Consider the following 21,474-nt stretch of genomic DNA (forward strand, 5'->3'; position numbering starts at 1 on the left):
CGTGTTTGCTGGGTTTCCTTTCACTAACCGAACCAAACGACTAGCTGCTACTGCTGAACCGTTCGTCAGCGTTGTTGCAAAAATTCGTTCCACACGGAGAGAGAATTTTCCACTTTTCCACTCACACACTCACACTCCGAAGCACCGAAGAGTAGTAGGCCGTGGTTGGGAGTTGGACCGGAGGGGACGGGGTGTACAACACACGAGCGCAGTGTTATTCGGTCTCAGACAGCGCGCATATGATTTCTGTCACTGGGTACTTGGATGAGGATGGGGTAGGCTTGGCGGGGGGGTCAATTTTTGACGAGTTTTGTTTTCCCGTTTTTCACTTTTCTCTCGCTCTCACGAAAATCCGTACGTACGATTTTCACCCAAAGAGCGAGATAGGGAGAGGGGATCCCTTTTCCACTGGTTTATCACTGGTACTTTGCCTCCCGTTGGCCCGTACAAAGGAAGGAACAATCGCACCACACACACACACACACACGCGCGCACACGCTGGTACACACCACACTCTGATTTCCGGCGGGCGACTTCCACGAAACGAACGGCTCGAGCGGCTTGGAATGAATGAGCGTTACCATGCCGCGCACCGAGAGCGTTATACAGGGAATTCGCACACGGTAACGCATACACTTGCACACAGCCACACAGCACAGGCGGCACATCGCGCGACTCGCGATTGCGTGCGTTCTCGCGAGAATCGCCCGCTCACTCTCTCGCTCTTTCGCATGCGCTCTATCGAGGTTGGTGCTCTCGCGACGATGGTGCGCCCTATCTCTTTCACTCGCCCACTCGAATGTGGTGTGTTTTGTTTATCGTTTAGCACACGCTGCTACCGCGTTGTCAATTGTGTGGCCGCGCGTGTGCGTGTGTGTACGGCTGTTTCTGCTAATTTCTAACGAAACGATATTTTGACAGAAGAAGCAAGCTGTCGGATGATGTTGTTGATCGTTGCTTTTTCCTGCTCGCACGCGCTTTCCCTTATTCACTGTCTCTCTCACTCTTGCTTTGGATAACAAAAGGAAACGCATTTCTAACGATGCAACAGGTACATGTTGTAAAGTGCGAAAAGGGCATGCGTAATACCAATGGCATTATTGCGCGTTGTTTTCCAACCAGACGATTAATCAGTTTCGTTGGTGGCCATCTATCGCAATCGAATGTTTTTGAGGGCGACGATTGTGTGTGTTTTTGCCTCATTTTCTGCAGGAGCAATCGAACACGGAGATAACACAATTTTGTCGTTTATCTGTTGTTGTGTTATTTTTTTCTTCTCCTTCTTCGTTTGCGAAGTAATTGTCATTGTGTTTCCGTTTGCGTTGCTAATATCGCTCCACCTCCGTTTTTGTGACCGGCTTTCCCTATCCATTACTCACCGCTGCCTGTCATGTGTGATTTCGCAGTCTCAAAGGGGGGGAAGGACGCGTGACCTTACCGCGGTAGGGCAACGACCAACATTTATGCGCAAACGTACGCAACTTCACGCGCGGCTCGGTGTACTGGATTTCGTCCAAATTCGGTCAAGTTGCATGGCAGTAGAGTCAGCCCTTTTTGATGAAAGTGTGCCAGACACCGGCCTGTGAGGGTGTGCGTGTGTGTGCGTGTGTGGGGTAATTTGTCATGTGCCAATTTTGTGATAAGGTGTGCTATCATCCCCCTTATGCCCATCTGCTTGTTCAATCGTTGTCGTACATGATGCACACAGCTTTTCCGGGCACAGCTGTGTTGCTATTTTGGGTGTTTTTTTGCTCTCTCTTTCTCTAGGAATGAGTGTATCGGCTGTGGTGATTTCTTTGCGCTTGATAAGCTTCATATATTTAGCAATGATGCACAGTGATTTCGTCATTTTCAAGGTAATTCTTTGGTGTGACCTTTGGAAGGCGGTTGATTAAGTGTGTTTTAAATTAGAACACAAAAGTCGTGTAAGTCAGCTCGTACACGATTTTTTCCTTCTTCGTATCGTTTATGATTCAGTAAGTTTGTTTGTATCACAATTAAATGATATGAAAAGACAGAGCCTGCTATAGAAGTTATTGTTAGGTAATAATGAATTAAAACTCAATGTAAAAAATAATTGATCTAGGTCTGCATTAGAATTGAACCCAAGACGGCCACGTCGTTGAGCACGTCCATATGACAGTTGTGCCAGGGAAATGATGCAACATACATCTATCTTCAATCAGCTCGTCCTTGGTTCAAATCCCGAATTAACCAGGTCTACCAAATTATGAATAAATCGTCAAATTCTTCTTGCTCTACTGATTCCTATCTGTTTTGTTTGAACAGAATCCTAATATAAATAATTAGTGTAAAACCACAAAAGATACTTTGCAACAACAGAGCAGACACCATCAATCTCCAACCTACTTGATTAGGTCCCACAAGTGACGCGATCATCTCCCCATTCGCATTTCTCTTTCCCCACTTCATACACCCGCTGTCCATGCTATCCTCAACCGGCGGTCAGAACGCTATCGCGATCATGCTCCGAGCATACCGGCGTTTCGCACAGACAAAAGACGAGAATTCCCCCGTCGCATGCATAACTCCGTCGGCATCATTTGTGTCCTGTGTGTGCCGGGTGTACGCGGCGTGATTGCGCATCGTTCGATTGCGCTTGCAGCCAATGGGAGAGTAGGGCGTGCGCGCTAGCGTCTGGGGCTCGTACTCATCATCATTCCGCTTCCACCAGCCGGTTCTTCTAACGCGCGCCCCAGTAGACGGATAATTGTGAATCCGTAACGTCACAACGTGACGTCATGGAAAAGAAGCGCGCTACTGTAGCGTTCCCCCGTTCCTGCTTGTTGTAACGCACGACCGGCTGCGCTGATTGCGCAAAACACCTATCGCGCACGAAAACCCATGTGCTATCGCGTCGACCATGCACGCCTGGCGCGGTATTGCTGCCCTTTGCGCGTGCTAATCTTTTGGAGGTCAGCCCGCTCGCTGACTCCGGAATGCTCGTGATTGTTGTGTGTGTGTGCGCGAGAGGAGGCAGGAAGGAAGTGGATTGTGGAAGCAATGCAGCTGGCAGCCCGCTGCTACTGTGGCTGGATCGGTCGACGGTGTGAGAGGTGTGTCCTTTGCATGCACGTCGTGCCTGATTTCTCATGCCGTTCGGGAAATTGCACTGAGAATGTCCGAGTGTCTCATGTTACTACTGAGTGAACTGGTATAAAAATGTATAAAATTATACACTCTACTTATGACCGCAGGTGTGCGAATAGGCGAACATGCAGAGCAAAAAACAGAACTATGAAACAAAATGTAGCCCCAGAGAGTGAATATCAAATCAAATATTTCCGTTCGACTTCACTTTTTTGCTTGGAGCGCTTCCAGCGTTGACCTTGCGTTTCCACATGGCGCGTGGCGGTTGATTTTAATTATCATGTTTAAGGAGCGGAGAACAAAATCGAGATCAAGACATGTTGTTGCCAGGGGTCCAGGGCGTAGGTTAGTGAAATCGTACCAGCGAGAAAATATAATGAAGCGCGCAACTTTTAGTCCGTTCAACGTCGGCTGAGATGATAAAAACAGTTAACCATCGCTAAAAGCGAAACGGAGCTAAATTTCAATATGTAACTTTAAATTTCTTCTCACCATGGGTAGTCTCTAAGCTTCTACGGGATAAAGGTCAAAGAAATTACCTGATACAATTTCCTTGTCATCACAGACACACACAACTTAATGAATTATCGATTCAAAAAGTTTCCAATTGCTGTATAAAACAGAAACCATATCAACTAATGGTTTATATGTATATGTATATGTGTATGACTTACAAAAACAAGGTGTAAAATCAGGCATAAGAAAAGATAAAAAATTACCGAGAAGTTTTGCCCTTTGACTACCTTTTTTTCATCAATCATTAAAGCTGTGTTCCCTCAACCAAACAAGCCTTACTACACAGAAAAATAATCGAAGGTTCAAATAGTGTGGCAATAACCAACAGAATTAAGCATCGCTAAAGGCAAAACAAAGACCACATTGAATATATGTAGAAACTTCTTCCCAATAAGGAGGATAGTCTGGAAACTTCTACGGGTTAAAAGGTCATGTAAGTTACCTCACACAACTTAACTCGCACAAATAAATACACATGCGCGCTCAATTTCATCACTATATGAAAGGAAGAGTTTATGAAGCAACTAAAATACGGTTGTGTAGAGGAGTAAATGTGTATAATTTGCACAATTTTCCACAGTGTAGCGCCGTACAACACAACAACTAGCATGTTGAACCACAAAAAATTACCGAGAAGTTGATTTGACTATCTCTTTTTTACGACGATAAACACGATGTGGTGATGATGAAGCGAGTTAATCATCACTACCCAAGTGCCACAAAATTTCCGAGAGATGTTGATCATGAATAAGCCGATCTTTTTCACCGAAGAGGTATTCTTTTGCTAACAAACTTAGATGTTTTCTACAACTTGAACTTTATAAGAACATGACGAATCGTGCTGAAACGATGTATCAGCTCGACTGTCCTTGCTCAGCCAACAGATCGGTGAAAGAATGAGCATGAAAATCTGTGCTCGAGATTCCGGACATTCTCGGTGGACAGATCCGATCCGGACAGCGCAGGAAACAGATACACAGGAAGTGAAACATAAAACCATTGCCAGTTTTCGTAGGTTTCGGTCTAGTGCGAACAAAGTTTCCCCATTCATGTCTCACACGGAACAAATTGAGATAAACATCAACCTCGGTTATAGTTCCATATAGCGTGTAGGAGATAATTAGCGAATTTCAACGAAATGAAGAAACTAGAAGTGCCTGTACTGTTTCTATTTCTTTGCATACGTTAGTTGGTGTCGCCGAGAAGCGTTATGAATCGCTAGAAGCAGAACAAAACTTTGATCGAATATAAAGTGACGATTGCGGAATTAATTAGGGTAGTCTGAAACTTCTAGGGGACATAGGTCAATTTGAAAGTTACCTTACACAACTTGTAATATAACAGCCAATCTTGTTTAGTTTGTTACTTCATATTCGTTGCATTTCGCGTTCAGTTTCATCTCTACGGCCAACAGAAAGAGATGGAGAAGATATGCGACTAACTGTTGTTTTTATAAAAGTAATACATCTCGGGGCATATTGCCACTCACGATGAATACAATTGTAAAAACATCTAAAAAAATTACCAAGAAGTTGATTTTGACTACCTTTTTTCCTTCTTGACTTTCAATTGAAGTGTTGATTGGACTAAACTAGTGATTGAAACTTCATTCCGTATCTACAAGGATCGCATTATTCAATTGATAACGGTTTATTCAGTTGTAGTTATATGAAACATATGAAACATGCTCCCCTCTTCCACGTCCTTTCCTCGTGCTCCATGAGAAGTCTTGAGATGTTTTACTACGCAGCTGCCAGGTGGATGCTATAAGAGTGGAGTCCATGTAGAGATCGTGTTGCATCAACCACAAAACTATGAAGCAGTTAGCAGGAATGTTTGAAAGAAAACGCTACATTCGGTTCAATGCTGTTAAGAAGAAAAAGAAGAAGAAATAATAAGAAGAATTTAAACAAAATTAAAGTTGCAAAGTTAATAGGGATTCGAGCGCACAATCTACACATCGCTAACTCACGAGGAAACGATGTGACTGTGCCTTGACTAAAATACATCATCAGCAAAAAGTGCTACAAGTTCTCGATGGATTCAGAGCGTCTAGCATAATTTGCACACACTGGGACGTTGGCAATGTTAGATACAACGGATGCTGCTAACATGCTGTCTTAGCAATCACTAGAACCTAGACAAAATACGTTGCCAGGTTATATAGTAACAATATGCCCTAACAAATCAGGTAGTCTGAAAACTTCTACGGGGCATAGGTCAATCATGGAGTTACCTTACACAACTTCATTGTTGGAGATTCGATGAGATGGAATCGGGTGGATTTTGTATGCAGAAACTAAGAACCTATAAGGAATGCATCAAGAAAACACTTACCGAGAGGTTGATTTGACTACTTTTTTTCATTTAGACTGTCATAGACGTTACTATGGTGAAAATATCTTTTTACTGATTATTTAATTTCGTTGATAAACCTCAGAGGTATTGGCAGTCGTTGTATAGCATTATTCTCCATAGCATCATCATCATGCAATGACAATGTGTTGTATGAAACTCAACATCAAACTGCAACATATTAACCCTGCATAAGTTAATTTGTTACACAAAACCTGTCGTATAAAGTAACCAAGAACACGTGTCCGTTACAACCCGGCCGAGCATTTAATGTTTTACGTCGACGTACGTGATGATCAACGGCGTAGCGCGTAGGAAGCGATAGTATCGCATGCGTCGAACCCGTATAAAAGCATGAATCCCAATCTACATCGGCACTCATTCAAGGGGGTAAAGGTTTTGTGAGAATTATTCATCGAAACCATTGGAGATGAAGATGAAGTTCTTCTGGCTGATCACAATCGCTGTGGTAGCGCTCGCACAGATGGTGCTAGGTGAGGAGAGAGATACTTTCGTAACATAAAACTAGATCACACCAACTAAACTGCACTAATTGTACAGGCTACCAAAATTACGGACAGTCCCTGGAACCGGCCGAGGAACAGTTCTGCCTGTCGGAGCAATGCGATACGCCAAAAAAGTGTCCGTCGGGCTCAAGCTGGAACGGTAAAGAATGCAGCCCAGACTGTCAGTGTGAGATGGATCATTGATGAGTTATGTGGAGTTATTTCTAATTGATGTCACAAAAGTTTAATAAAAAGGAAACATACGGACGTAGTAATATGTTCAACGAGGTTATTATATACAATTGGACTTTGATTGTGGCAGTTGTGGTGTAAACATGTGCACTGTTTGTTTGTAAATATTGCACGTTTGGTAGGGTAATTTTAAGCTTCTTAATGAGCTTTTGTGTGAAATACCATAGCTGTTGGGAGAGGAACATTAGTGTCTCTCCACTATATAAATGGATGTAACACATTGAACATGTAGCACATCGTTTCTGGCCCATACTCTAACTCTTATTAAAAAGGAACAAGTTTTGCCATACTACAATGAAGACGCACTCGTACGTGCTGCTAATTGCACTTCTGCTGATAGCTGTGCACGTTTCCACAGGTAAATTCCAAACGTATTCATTGCACAATAAGTACAGCATATAACCAAGATTTTCCTTTGCAAAGGCTTTCCCACCACCGATCATCATTCGTCATTGTGCTGCAAGCAGTGTCTCGTTTGTGAGACCACTTGCAAACTGGTCGACTGTCCGGTGGAACGCGACACGGAATGCAATTGCCCGGATGGATTCACCTTCAATGGGAAGGCGTGCATGCAGGACTACTCGAGCAAAATTCGTGTGCAGCCCCTTTGCTGTTGCGAGTGTAGGAAACATTGTTAGGAATGTTCGTTTGTTTGGCGTCGTGTGTTAGTGTGTTGAAACATTGCTTTCCTGAATCATACAGTTGTCAGTGTATAAGCATGTTGCTGGAAATAAATAATCACATGACATAGTGACATACAGTGTGCATGGTTGCAAACGATCGTTGTTTTTAAAATGCTTAACTTTTACAAGCTAGCTCAAACATTGTTCCGCGAAAACTGTTTCAAAAATACGGCTACGGGCACGTGCAGGTACCATCGATATGCCCGCTTGCACTGCGCAGGGCAGTGTAATAATCGGACTGTTTAGCAAAATACTTTGTTGTACTGCTGGAGCAGTTAAAGACATCTCGTTTATACACTTCCAACATAAAAGCGTGTACTTATCCACCCATACATATTATCATACTTCCTCTGTACTTCCATGTGCCGAACAACGACGGGCGCTATAAAAGGGTGTGCTTTCACTTACACGTTCCTGTAAGTAACGCTAGACAGGGGTCGTTCAACATGAATAACTTGCATGTAGTTTTTCTGCTGGTCGTGTTAGTTATGGGACCACAGCTCTCCTCAGGTTTGTGATGCACAGAGCGCGTTGATTTTGTGTTTCAGTGTTGTGGTTTTTTAGGAACTAATTTCTCTTTCCTTCCATCTAGGAGGTTGCTTCCCGTCGGCCAAGCTTCGTCGAAACAGTTTACTGCAGCTACTAGTGTATCGGGAGCATTATGCAACAGCGATTAAACGTAGTGCTGGTGAGAGGTGTTGTCCTGCTGGATACAGATACGATGGATGTCGATGTGTAAAATCAAGCGTACACGTTAATCCTTCCTCTCTCACTGGAATTAAAGCAAGTCTATGAAAAAAGGGTTCGTGTTGCTTATTTTTAAGATCGTTTTTCATTCGATACATGAGGTATAACATGTGATATCTATCCAAATTAATTATTTAATATTCAACAGAATATAGTTTGTTGAGTGGCTCGTGTTTAAAATTTATGACAAAAAGTCATAAATGGTTGTTTATTTCATGTTCGTTTTCACACATCTTCTCTTCAGTGGTACGTATTGCATGGCACGTGCTGCTGGGTGAACAGTCTCGGACTGCATCGCGGACACTTGCAATCTCCGTATCCGTGGTTTACTCCAGCACATCGATACGGGTAAGGGTAGTTGTAGACCACCTCTTCCAGATAGCCAGCTGGATGCTCCTCGGTGTAGAAGACGTTCCCTCCGCACGATGGATATGAGACTGGATGATGGAAAAATACGATGAATACAAGTTTAAAGGATCGAGAGAAAGTCCTGAGACTGTGAATAGCTACTCACAACAATGGATGTGTGCAACACAGGCGATGAACAGAGCGAACGCAACAATCGTCTTCATTGTGAGGCTACCGGATTCGTTTGGATTAGAACGATGTTTTATATCTGTTTATTGAATTGAACTGTTTCTCGCTAGTTCTGTTGGCAGTATTTATATGAAGAGGTGGGTCTCAGCATCCATTGTCAGAACTGAAGTCAATGGAAAATACTGAGAAGGTCACGTGTGAGTGATAAGAGTTGTTAACACCTGTTAATCTGGGCAGAAGAACAATAGAATAATAAAAGAGTCAGTTAAAAGTAATGCCGTAGAAATCATTATATTGAAACAATTATATTTATAGTCACGATCAAATTAATTGGAATAACATACATGGAGTTATTAAAAGGCCTTATGTGAGAAAAGTTGGTATTTTCTTGTGTTAAATAGCGCCTCGTGCGTGATTACGGGTTGCTGTCGTACTCCTTTAGAATATGGCATGAATTTGTCATGCTTCTCCAGCAAAGATAAGAATGGCCGGGATAGCGTAGTCGGTAGAGCCTAGGACTTTGAATCCAATGTATCAATGATTGGCCGGGGAAAGCGCGGCTCATATATGCCGAGATTATTTGTATCCACCGTGATGATGGTTCAAGATTCATTTTCAATTAGGCGTTTGAACATGAGTCTTTGACCATCAATCCATTTCACCAATCCAGTCGATTATTATTATTTTCTAGTCGCATTGAAAAGCAATGTCAAAAAGTGGACAGAAGAGTATGTGAAATACTTTTACAGCCAATAGGCATAAATGCAATAATCAAATATTTTTTATCTAGTAGTTTGATTCTTGTATTCTTAGCATTAATGTCGTTCAAACCAAGTATACTCTTTTTCATAAGCGATCAATACCCACCCTCGTTGGACATCATTTTTGTTTCGCTAAACGTGCACAGTGTCCTGTGTGCTGTTTCCAAAACATGCGTGTACACGTGCCAATGCAGATAAACCTATAAATGCCTCGTGGTAATGATTGACTGCTCAATACAAAGCCACGAGCTATAAATACTTGCTTTTATCGTTCTCCAAGTTTATCAACAATCAAACAAGCATCTTCAAAACGTTTATGTTTGATCCATATCATAACTTTAAACATTCTTCCCAAATCATTGCACAAAGAACTGTTTCGTGATATAAAACGATGCATCTGTTCCTTTCCCAATCATACAACCATCTGCATCAGCTCATTGTCGTTGTCAACTCAACATCCATCAGCAATCAACATGAAGTACTTCCTCGCAGCATTTCTACTGGTTGTGGCCGTAGCTCAGCTTTCTTCGGGTTAGTATACAAATCATGGCGAATCTTGAGGGCCTAGAATATATAACATTGTGTTCATTTTCACAATAACAGGAGCTTGCTGCCCGACGACAACGATGTGCAAGACTTGTTTCAAGCCAGTACTGGAATATCGCAACCATTACGTAGATCCAATCCAGCGATGTTCGTGTGAAAAGTGTTGCCCTACGGGGTACAACTACGATGGATGCCGATGCGTCAAAACGAGCACGTGTCTGAAATTGGTTCCCAGCCATTACTGAGTGTGCAACAGAGTGGGTTTCATGATTTGTTTCGAAGTGTAACCAGGAAGCGTAAAACTACAATAAACACATTCTCCAACAGAACCAAACTGCATTTATACCATTGAACTGTATATTAATATTCTAGGAGCTGTAGTAAAGTATTGTGAAAGTTATGATAGTTTTGGAAGTATTTCGTAAAATACTCTAGTTTATTTCATGCTTCAGATCTGCATACATTTGAAGATGGGTTGAGGTCGATCACACATCTTCCGTTCAATGGTACGTATTGCATGGCACGTGCTGCTGGGTGAACAGTCTCGGACTGCATCGCGGACACTTGCAATCTCCGTATCCGTGGTTTACTCCAGCACATCGATACGGGTAAGGGTAGTTGTAGACCACCTCCTCCAGATAGCCCGATGGATGCTCCTCGGTGTAGAAAACGTTTCCTCCGCACGACGGATATGAGACTGGATATTGAAAACATAGATCAATATTAGCTCATTGGAAAATAGGAAATTGAAAGGTAGTCCTGAGACTGTGAATAGTTACTCACAACAATGGATGTGTGCAACGCAGGCGATGAACAGAGCGAACGCAACAATCGTCTTCATGGTGAGGCTAGAAGGTTCGTTTACAATGGACCAATGCTTTATCAACAATACAAAAAATTGAACTGACTGATACCAGTTTCTGTTAGCAGTATTTATATGAAGAGCATGAGCTCAGCATCCATTGTTAGAACCTAAGCCTACTGGAAAAACTAAGAAGGTCACGTCTAATTGATAAGGATTGTAACAGGTGAGGACAGAATAACAGAAAGTAATACAATAGTAAGTTAAAAGTAATGTCAAAAACATGTTTACAATGTTATACAACTTGATTATTATTTAATATCTAGGATCCTATTCTGAATATTGAATCGAAGTCAAGTAATTTTGTCACAGCTATCTCAACATATTGTTGGTATTCCCAGCATAACCATGGTGTTTTCGAGATCAGTGCATTGATCGAGATGGTTGAACATAACTGTTCGGAAATTAGCTTTAGGGTTTCTTTTTTTAGTTGTGCTCAAAGTTAACTCGATCAGATTTTCCAAAAAAAAAAAACCAAGATGTCGAACATCTATATCTTTATGTTAATCGTTATCACTATTGTTGTATGCATTAACTGGGTGACATTTTAGTGAGATCTATACTTCGATACATGTTGATTCCATGCGGAATATGGCCCCATATCTACCAGAGTAGCACTTGTACATATATTATATGCATTAATAAATTGCCCAAATTCTAGGGAGTTGAATACGGCAAGATGGTCAACACAATTAAAGAATTAGCGATTCCGATGGCGGTCTACGTCTGTCAAGTCTATCAATTGCACCTATTCATAAGATTATTCACGTAGTATTAAATAGAAAATGTAACTCATTACTAATTTCTATACTATCTGTTTTTGAGTATTTATACAGGTTCATAGTGAATATCGACCTGAGTGCAATATAAACTTTTCTGTTTTTTTATGAATAAAACAAATACAAGTTATTACTTCAAAAAAGCATTCGCTCGCTTTTTGTACAACTATTTTATTTCGCTAAACGTGCACAGTGTCCTCTGAACTGTTTGCAAAACATGCGTGTACACGTGCCAACACAAATAAACCCAAACAAGCCTCGTGATAATCACTGACTGCTTCATACAAAGCCACGAGCTATGAACACTTGCTTTTTTCGTTCTGCAAGTTTATCAACCATAAAACAAGCATCTTCAAAACGTTTATGTTTGATCTATATCAGGAACCTAAACATACTTCCCAAATCATTACACAAAGAGCCATGTGATGATTTAAAAAGATGTATCTGTTCCTTCCACAATCATACAACCATCTTCATCAGCTCAGTATCATTGTTAACTCAACTCAACATCAAACAGCAGTCATCATGAAGTACTTCCTCGTCGCATTTTTACTGGTTGTGGCCGTAGCTCAGCTTTCTTCGGGTTAGTATACAAATCATGGCGAATCTTGAGGGCCTAGAATATATAACATTGTGTTCATTTTCGCCATTACAGGAGCTTGCTGCCCAACGACAACGATGTGCAAGACCTGTTTCAAGCCAGTACTGGAATATCGCGAGCATTACGTAGATCCAATCCAGCGTTGTTCGTGTGAAAAGTGTTGCCCTACGGGATACAACTACGATGGATGTCGATGCGTCAAAACGAGCACGTGTCTGAAATTGGTTCCCAGCCATTACTGAGTGTGTGACAGTGTGGGATAAGTGTTTCATAGTTTGTTTCGATGATAAACTACAGCCATCAAGAGTAAAATTACAATAAACACATTCCCGAACATAACCAAACTGCATTAATACCATTGAACTATATGAGTATATGAATATTCTAGGAGCTGTAGTAAAGTATTGTGACAGTTATGATATTTTTGAAAATATTTCGTAAAATACTCTAGTTTATTTCATGCTTCAGATCTCCATACATTTGAAGATGGGTTGAGGTCGATCACACATCTTCCGTTCAATGGTACGTATTGCATGGCACGTGCTGCTGGGTGAACAGTCTCGGACTGCATCGCGGACACTTGCAATCTCCGTACCCGTGGTTTACTCCGGCACATCGATACGGGTAAGGGTAGTTGTAGACCACCTCCTCCAGATAGCCCGATGGATGCTCCTCGGTGTAGAACACGTTTCCTTCGCACGACGGATATGAGACTATATGGCAGAAAAATACGATTAATACAAGGTTATAGGATCGAGAGAAAATCCTGAGACTGTGAATAGTTACTCACAACAATGGATGTGTGCAACACAGGCGATGAACAGAGCGAACGCAATAATCGTCTTCATGATGAGGCTACAGGATTCGTTTGGATTAGAACGATGTTTTATATCTGTTTATTGAATTGAACTGTTTGTCGCTAGTTCTGTTGGCAGTATTTATATGAAGAGGTGGGTCTCAGCATCCATTGTCAGAACTGAAGTCAATGGAAAATACTGAGAAGGTCACGCGTGGGTGATAAGAGTTGTTAACACCTGTTAATCTGAGCAGAAGAGCAATAGAGTAATAAAAGAGTCAGTTAACAGTAATGCCGTAGAAATCATTATCTTGAAACAATTATATTTATAGTCATGATGAAATTAATAGGAATAACATACATGGAGTTAGTCAAAGGCCTTTAGCGCGAACAGTTTGTATTTTCTTGTGTTAAGTAGCACCTTGTGTCTGATTACGGGTTGCTGTCGTACTCCTTTAGAATATGGCATGAATTTGTCATGCTTCTTCAGCAAAGATAAAAATGGCCCGGATAGCGTAGTCGGTAGAGCCTAGGACTTTGAATCCAATGTATCAATGATTGGCCGGGGAAAGCGTCGCTCATATATGCCGAGATTATTTGTATCCACCGTGATGATGGTTCAAGATTCATTTTCAATTAGGCATGAGTCTTTGATCATCAATCCATTTCACCAATCCAGTCGATTAATCATACCAAGGTATGTAAGGCGTACATCTTCGCTGTCATCTTGACGACGAAGTCAAAGACATCTGCATAACGAAAAAATGTAAACAAGAGTAAGTTATTGTGCCCTAGATGTTGTTGTCTAGTTGGATTGCAAAGCAATGTCAAAAATGGACAGAAGAGTCTATCCCTTTTCCTAAAATCTCTGTGAGATTGGAATTAAATTTATTGACAATTAATGAGACGAATATAACTTCTACCATCCAACATAATATCGGTAAATTGATGGGAAAAAGAATTTTCAAAATAGTTACCAATGACAGATTGGATACTTAAGATAAGATTTATTATTATCTAATGTACAGTATTTTATACCACATATTCCGGGAAAACTGGTCTTACAATAATTACAGTGTTGGCTTCTTAGAACCTGGCATGTCGATCACTGAGACAAGAAGTGAAATAATTAATACAGCCAATAGGCACAAATGCAATAATCAAATATTTTTTATCTAGTAGTTTGATTCTTGTATTCTTAGCATTAATGTCGTTCAAACCAAGTATACTCTTTTTCATAAGCGAGCAATACCCACTCTCGTTGGACATCATTTTTGTTTCGCTAAACGTGCACAGTGTCCTGTGTGCTGTTTCCAAAACATGCGTGTACACGTGCCAACGCAGATAAACCTATAAATACCTCGTGGTAATGATTGACTGCTCAATACAAAGCCACGAGCTATAAATACTTGCTTTTATCGTTCTCCAAGTTTATCAACAATCAAACAAGCATCTTCAAAACGTTTATGTTTGATCCATATCATAACTTTAAACATTCTTCCCAAATCATTGCACAAAGAACTGTTTCGTGATATAAAACGATGCATCTGTTCCTTCCACAATCATACAACCATCTGCATCAGCTCATTGTCGTTGTCAACTCAACATCCATCAGCAATCAACATGAAGTACTTCTTCGCAGCATTTCTACTGGTTGTGGCCGTAGCTCAGCTTTCCTCGGGTTAGTATACAGAGCATGGTGAATCTGTTAGGATTATAATTTCTGTTCTGTGGCAAATGCAGGAGCTTGCTGCCCGACGACAACGATGTGCAAGACTTGTTTCAAGCCGGTACTGGAATATCGCGAGCATTATGTAGATCCAATCCAGCGATGTTCGTGTGAAAAGTGTTGCCCTACGGGGTACAACTACGATGGATGCCGATGCGTCAAAACGAGCACGTGTCTGAAATTGGTTCCCAGCCATTACTGAGTGTGCAACAGAGTGGGTTTCATGGTTTGTTTCTAAGTGTAACCAGGAAGAGTAAAATTACAATAAACACATTCCCGAACAGAACCAAACTGCATTAATACCATTGAACTGTACATGAATATTCTAGGAGCAAGTGGATTTAGGGTGTTGGGGGCCCTAAGCGTTAAAAGGAGTGGAGGCCCCTCGGTTGGAGTCGAGCGGGGGGAGGGGGGGAGGGTGCATAGCGTTGCATTAGGTTTTGAATCAAACACACTTTAATGGCGAGGGGAGGGGGGTGCTCAGAATCCCTGTACTGGGCCCCTATAGTATAGACCCTTCATCCATGGGGCTTCTATCTAGTACAGAAGCTCTTGCTGAGACTACTGTACACACTGTTCTATATGCTGGAATTGCCATACACGGGGCCCCTACATTGACGGGGCCCCCCGCGGCCGCTCAGTCCGCGCACCGTTAAATCCGCCACTGTCTAGGAGCTGTAGTAAAGTATTGTGAAAGTTATGATAGTATTGGAAGTATTTCGTAAAATACTGTAGTTTATTTCATGCTTCAGATCTCCATACATTTGAAGATGGGTTGAGGTCGATCACACATCTTCCGTTCAATGGTACGTATTGCATGGCACGTGCTGCTGGGTGAACAGTCTCGGACTGCATCGCGGACACTTGCAATCTCCGTATCCGTGGTTTACTCCAGCACATCGATACGGGTAAGGGTAGTTGTAGACCACCTCTTCCAGATAGCCAGCTGGATGCTCCTCGGTGTAGAAGACGTTCCCTCCGCACGACGGATATGAGACTGGATGATGAAAAAATACGATGAATAAATGTTTAAACGATCGAGAAAAAGCCAGGAGACTGTGAATAGTTACTCACAACAATGGATGTGTGCAACACAGGCGATGAACAGAGCGAACGCAACAATCGTCTTCATTGTGAGGCTACAGGATTCGTTTGGATTAGAACGATGTTTTACATCTGTTTATTGAATTGAACTGTTTCTCGCTAGTTCTGTTGGCAGTATTTATATGCAGAGGTGGGTCTCAGCAACCATTGTTAGATCAAAATCCGGTGGTCAATACAAATGTGGTCACGTTCGTATGATAGAAACTAGATACAATATCCCGATTCAAATATATTTTTAATTAAAAAGTATTTGCTATTACAGAAACATGTATGACAATGAACACGTGAACCATCATGTATAGATAAGAACAGTTACAGTCAATTACAAAGCATTCGGAATTCAATTGGCAAAAGTTTTCGAAGGAACAGGTCATAAATACGTAACACGCCTTTATATTGTGTTAGTTATTGAATATCTGCTGTTTGATCGACATTAAGTAGGTTGAATTCTCAACACGACGTACAAAAAACATAAAATAAAATACAGCAGTTCTCAACAGGCTCTGAACATTTTCATCAGCCATCAGCCATTCAGAAACAACTGACGGTTTCAAATCAATAATTATATAATCTAACTCTTCAAAGATATAAATTTCATAAAATGATAACATAATATTTACTAAACAAGTGATCAATTCGGATACCTGATCGAAATCTCGACTTAATCGTTCACGCGCATAATCATTTATTCATACATTGTCTACCAAAATGAAAGTTAAGCTCCTAAGCGACCAAGGTTGTTCCGTCAAGTAAGAAATCATTTGAATAAATAGCCTCAATGTTCGCTAACTGTAATTGAATATGGCTATCCGGATAAAACGCAACAAACTATAAACAGTTATCTGAAATAAAAAATTATAATAACGTATAATTTTTTTTAGCATGTTTAATTGGTGCATTTCTCAAACATTTCTGTTCAGTTTACGCTCGCTCAATAAAGCTTAAAAAGAACAAATTAATACAGGTGTAAGGAAAACGTTGTTTCTATGTTAAACAAGAGCAAATATTAGATCTAATCGATTGTATCAGTAAAAAGGTTGAATATCAAATGCCATAGGTTCATTTAGTGTTTAGAATAATAGATTCATAATTTTGGTACTATTTTCGTGTTTGCAGTAAAAACAATTTATTTCAATTGCTCTTCATCGGATACATATCATTTCCAAGTTTCCGTTTAGTACAGCGATACAAGCTGCCGAAGACAGGCACAATCCGGGACGCATTTGCATCCGTCCCACTTGTAGCCCATCGGACACCTCTTCTCCTCACACGTGTTGCACACTGGAGCTACATAGTTTACTCGATATTGCACTGGCACCGGCTTCTGGCAGGACGAGCAGGGCGCGACCGAGGGATAACATCCTCCTATAAATGACATAAAGATGACAAGTAGTGAATTAATTGAGTCTCGGTAGTGCCAAGCATGCCTAAATCCTTACCTTGAGCAAGCTGAGCTACGGCCACCACCAGCAGAAAAGCGGCAAGAGTGTATTTCATGTTGAATGTTAGTGTATTTGATTGTACGTCTGCTACTAGAACAAGGGTTAAGATGTGTCTGAATGGTTAACGAATAGTTGTTGCAAGCTTTTATACCGCACGCTCTTTGTTCGATAACCTGTAACACGTGCAGGAGTTATCGAAGGTAGCTCCCGAGACTTCCGATTGGAGCCATTGCATAACAGTCAGCTGGCGGTGCAAACCAACACGTATGTTATTATAGCTTCAGACATAATATAAATTCTGTACTTGCACGAATTATGCACTTTGTCATTAATTTGCGCTTATTATCAGCATATAGTTTAAATGTATTAGCGCCGATTGCGTCACCGAGGCGATGGGTCACCGAGGCGCCTGCTTAGAATGTAATACGTGTCGAAAACTTCTATATAAGGCGAAAGTGTCAAACACCGATTCCATATAATGATTGTAGCCCGCGTGGAAGAAACTTGTAAACTATAAAACATGAAATATATCATAAGCGGTCTGTTAGTATTTGTGTTTGCTACAGGTACGATGGAAATGTTCAAACTAAAAATTAAGATAGTTGCTTTGAAATAACGAATATAGTATTTACAGGATGTCTAGCCAGGTGTATTACAAAGTGTGGTGTTGCATCTTGCAATGAGTGTGAAAGAGCTAATTACAATCCTGCCAAACAAGACCATTACTTGGTAGAGGAAGATCATATCCCTTACTGTAGTAAACCAGTGTGCAACAAATGCATCTCAGCTACATCTCTAAAGCCAGATTCTTTGGTTCGGTGTGGCAAAAAAATAAAGTGTCGCAAGCCGACACCCACGACGACGACGACGACAACCGAGCCTAGCAGTGAGGAGTCATCAGAGGAAGATCACTCATCTGAAGAAGATCATTCGTCGGAACAGTCGGATTGTGAAGAAAAGGAAAACTACTTCACAAAATGCGAAGTGATCACGACGACCGAGGCTAGCTGTGAGGATTCATCAGAGGAGGACCACTCATCGGAAGAAGATCATTCGTCGGAACAGTCCGCATGTGAAGAAAAGAAAAACTACTCCAGCAATTGCGAAGTGACCACAACGACCGAGCCTAGCTGTGACGAGTCATCAGAGGAGGATCATTCATCTGAAGAAGATCATTCGACGGCAGAGTCCGCATGTGAAGAAAAGAAAAACTACTCCAGCAATTGCGAAGTGACCACGACGACCGAGCCTAGCTGTGATGAGTCATCAGAGGAGGATCACTCATCTGAAGAAGATAATTCGTCGGAACAGTCCGTTTGTGAAGAAAAGGAAAACTACTTCACAAAATGCGAAGTGACCACGACAACTGAGGCTAGCTGTGAGAATTCATCAGAAGATCATAATTCATCTGAAGAGAAACATTGTCCTTATGGTTACTTTTGGAATGGATATTTCTGTTCTCCAGACTGCAGGATTAAGATTGAAAAAACGCCTCTGTGCATATGAATAAAATTGTTCTATCAGTTACGATCCACAACACGAAGCCTTAGTTAATGACAAAATGTATTCCTCGCCCTTTATTGGTGGTCTAAGCTACTTGCTTGTGGCATTGTGCCTTTATGCACTACCAAACCATTTAACCTTTATCGCTAGCACGTGTAGCGAGGTCACAAAAAATGAACAACAACCGCGAGACTGCAGCCTATAGTACTACACCTGTATAAAAGCCAATTGCAAACAACATTCCGACATCATTCAATATCCTCGCTTCTTGTGCTTCAGACATCTAAAAGAATTTCAAATACTAACAATCATGAAGTCCCTGGTGATGTTCGCCTTCCTCGCTGTCTGTGCCACTCAGGTGTATTCATGTAAGTAAAACTCCTCAGTTTTGTATAAAGGGAAACATACAAGTTTAACGTTGTATTGGCAATTCTAGTCCATTTGTCGTATCCAGTCGCTCCTCATCATGTGTTGGAATGTCCGGAAAACCATCTGAGCCCTTACTATAGCTATCCCCGTGCCGTGGCTCATCCTCGTCTGACTCACGTTCCGTGCCAGTCTTGCCACGGTTGCCAGACTTGCAACAAGCCGAAGAAGAGCAGCGAGCTGTACCCGTGCCCGTACAGACAGCACGGACCATGTGAATGCAAGCATTAGAGGCAGAAAAAACCAAATTCCAAACTGACGATACAGAACTTTCAATAAAATATGTTTGAATCTATCAGCAACCAATCGGCATTTGTGTGTCATTACTAACGGATACAAAATGTATTAAATAATTCCTAACTAATGCTAGACTCCATGGAAATCATGTACGAGATCATTCGTATTGATGAAAAGTTGCTAACATATCTTGAAATATCTAAAAAGTCGCAAAAGGCCATAAAAAGCAAAGAGAAAAGGACCCGTTCTATCTCGTGAGAGCTTATGAGTTACAGTACCAAAATGCCCATTCCAGGTTTTTTATTTTAATTTATTTTATAGAGACTTTAAGTCTACTGGCTTCATTTGCCTCATGGATGGATGGGTGGATCATTTATGCATTTCATACTATGGATCGCAAACGTCTGCACATGTTTGTTTGTATTATTTTATTACAACTCCGGCGCATGTGACTAAAGATCGAACATAGAGCTTGTAGTATAAAAGGATGCAACAACTATTCATTAGCCACTCAGATACTTCTTCATCCTGGTCCTAGTAGCAGACGCACAATCTAAAGCACTGACATTCAATTGTTAACGTTCCGACTCGTCCCGTTCCGATTCTTCCCGTCTCGACTCGTCCCATCCCGTTCCGTCCCGACCCATCACGTCCTGTCCCAGTCTAGAGGTTAGAAAATAGTTTTTTTTTCATCAAAGTTGCGTGGATTGTTTCTGTGAGCAATGACAATGCAAACCAGCTTCGTTCTAATCCTGAAAATAAAACTCGCAAAACTTTTAAAATAAACAACAAAAACAATCAATGCAAAAATGAGTTTAATTTACGCATGCACAGAAGAACGAATAAGTTATGCTAGACTACATTAATTTACCAGTTGAATACCGTTGGTATCATGGAAATATCCCAAATTGGTTAAAGCAAATTATAGATGACTCACTTATTTTTTTCGTCGACAGTTACGGAAAAAATCATATTTATTTTCGATATAAATGTATATTTTTTTAGTTACTTTTTCAGTAGTAAGAGGGCTTATGAGTTTTACACTTGCATCCCACAGCACAGAAATACCCATTCCAGTAATATCCTTCGGGACAAAGATCCTCTTCAAACGTATACACATTTTGATATTCGGGAACTTCTGCACACTTCGGCTTGCAAGTAACTGTCTTGACACATTTGTTACACGTTGGGACACCGCAATACGGATGCTTCGGTGCTTCCTCTACCACGTAATGGTCTAGATAAGTTATTTTTTCATGAACCGTTGCACACTGTTGGCACGATGGAAGTCCACATTTCGATGGACACGAGGTCAGACATGCTGAAATAGAAAAACAAAATGTTATGGTACGCTTGTATGCATCACACATTGAATCTCTGATATACCGTACCTGTAGCAAACATGCACAGGAGTATGCAGCTGATGATGCACTTCATCTTGTATGATCTTCGTAATCACTATAAAAACTGGAGTATCTGCACTACTTGCACCACAATCAATGAATGCATCGTTATCCAATGCATTCGCTTTATATAGTGAATTTCCTATCATTTTTCGTCCCTTGTGAGATCAAATAGACTGTCGGACAGAGTCACAACAAAACGCAAGTGAAAAACAACACCTCATATTCTTTCAGCGTATAGACAGTCTCCTACCATCGCCCTCTTTTGCAGCACGTATCTGCACGTGTTGGTCTGTATTATGCTAGTTACGCAATACCATCTATGGATAGTCACTTCAAAACTTCAGCACATATAACTGGTGAACGAACAAAGAGTGTACGGTATAAAAGCATTCAACATCTATTCATTAACCATTCAGACACATCTTAACCATTGTTCTAGTAGCAGACGCACAATCAAATACACTCAACATTCAACATGAAATACACTCTTGCCGCTTTTCTGCTGGTGGTGGCCGTAGCTCAGCTTGCTGAAGGTAAGGATTTAGACATGCTTGGCACTACCGAGACTCAATTAA

At 41.2% G+C, this 21,474-nt stretch overlaps 2 protein-coding genes and 1 long non-coding RNA gene across 6 annotated transcripts; 2 read left to right on the plus strand and 1 right to left on the minus strand.

Annotated features, from left to right (window-relative positions):
- Positions 1–6,338: 6,338 nt before the first annotated feature.
- Positions 6,339–9,073, plus strand: LOC120897600. 3 transcript variants are annotated; one of them, XR_005738553.1, is made up of 6 exons: positions 6,339–6,476; positions 6,544–7,098; positions 7,164–7,611; positions 7,815–7,933; positions 8,016–8,225; positions 8,319–9,073. It is a non-coding gene; the product is annotated as an uncharacterized LOC120897600 (long non-coding RNA). The 3 variants fall into 3 exon arrangements; XR_005738551.1 differs by having other exon boundaries at positions 7,164–7,933; XR_005738552.1 differs by having other exon boundaries at positions 7,164–7,933; positions 8,415–9,073.
- Positions 9,074–17,815: 8,742 nt separating this feature from the next.
- Positions 17,816–19,562, plus strand: LOC120894403 (RNA polymerase-associated protein LEO1-like). Of its 2 annotated transcripts, none has more exons than XM_040296950.1 (3): positions 17,816–17,893; positions 17,962–19,198; positions 19,267–19,562. In XM_040296950.1, the coding sequence occupies exons 1-2, from the start codon at positions 17,848–17,850 to the stop codon at positions 18,831–18,833; spliced, it is 918 nt and encodes a 305-aa protein (XP_040152884.1). In that variant the 5' UTR covers positions 17,816–17,847; the 3' UTR covers positions 18,834–19,198; positions 19,267–19,562. The 2 variants fall into 2 exon arrangements, with proteins under 2 accessions (XP_040152884.1, XP_040152883.1); XM_040296949.1 differs by having other exon boundaries at positions 17,818–17,893; positions 17,953–19,198.
- A 322-nt stretch (positions 19,563–19,884) lies between these two features.
- LOC120894404 lies at positions 19,885–20,977 on the minus strand. Its single transcript, XM_040296952.1, has 2 exons — positions 20,885–20,977; positions 19,885–20,814 (listed from the first exon to the last, which is right to left on the minus strand). Exons 1-2 carry the CDS (start codon positions 20,928–20,930, stop codon positions 20,507–20,509), a joined length of 354 nt encoding a protein of 117 aa, XP_040152886.1. The 5' UTR covers positions 20,931–20,977; the 3' UTR covers positions 19,885–20,506.
- Positions 20,978–21,474: the final 497 nt, after the last annotated feature.

This window comes from Anopheles arabiensis, chromosome 2 (genome assembly GCF_016920715.1).
Source record: "Anopheles arabiensis isolate DONGOLA chromosome 2, AaraD3, whole genome shotgun sequence".
Classification (NCBI taxonomy): Eukaryota; Metazoa; Arthropoda; class Insecta; order Diptera; family Culicidae; genus Anopheles; species Anopheles arabiensis.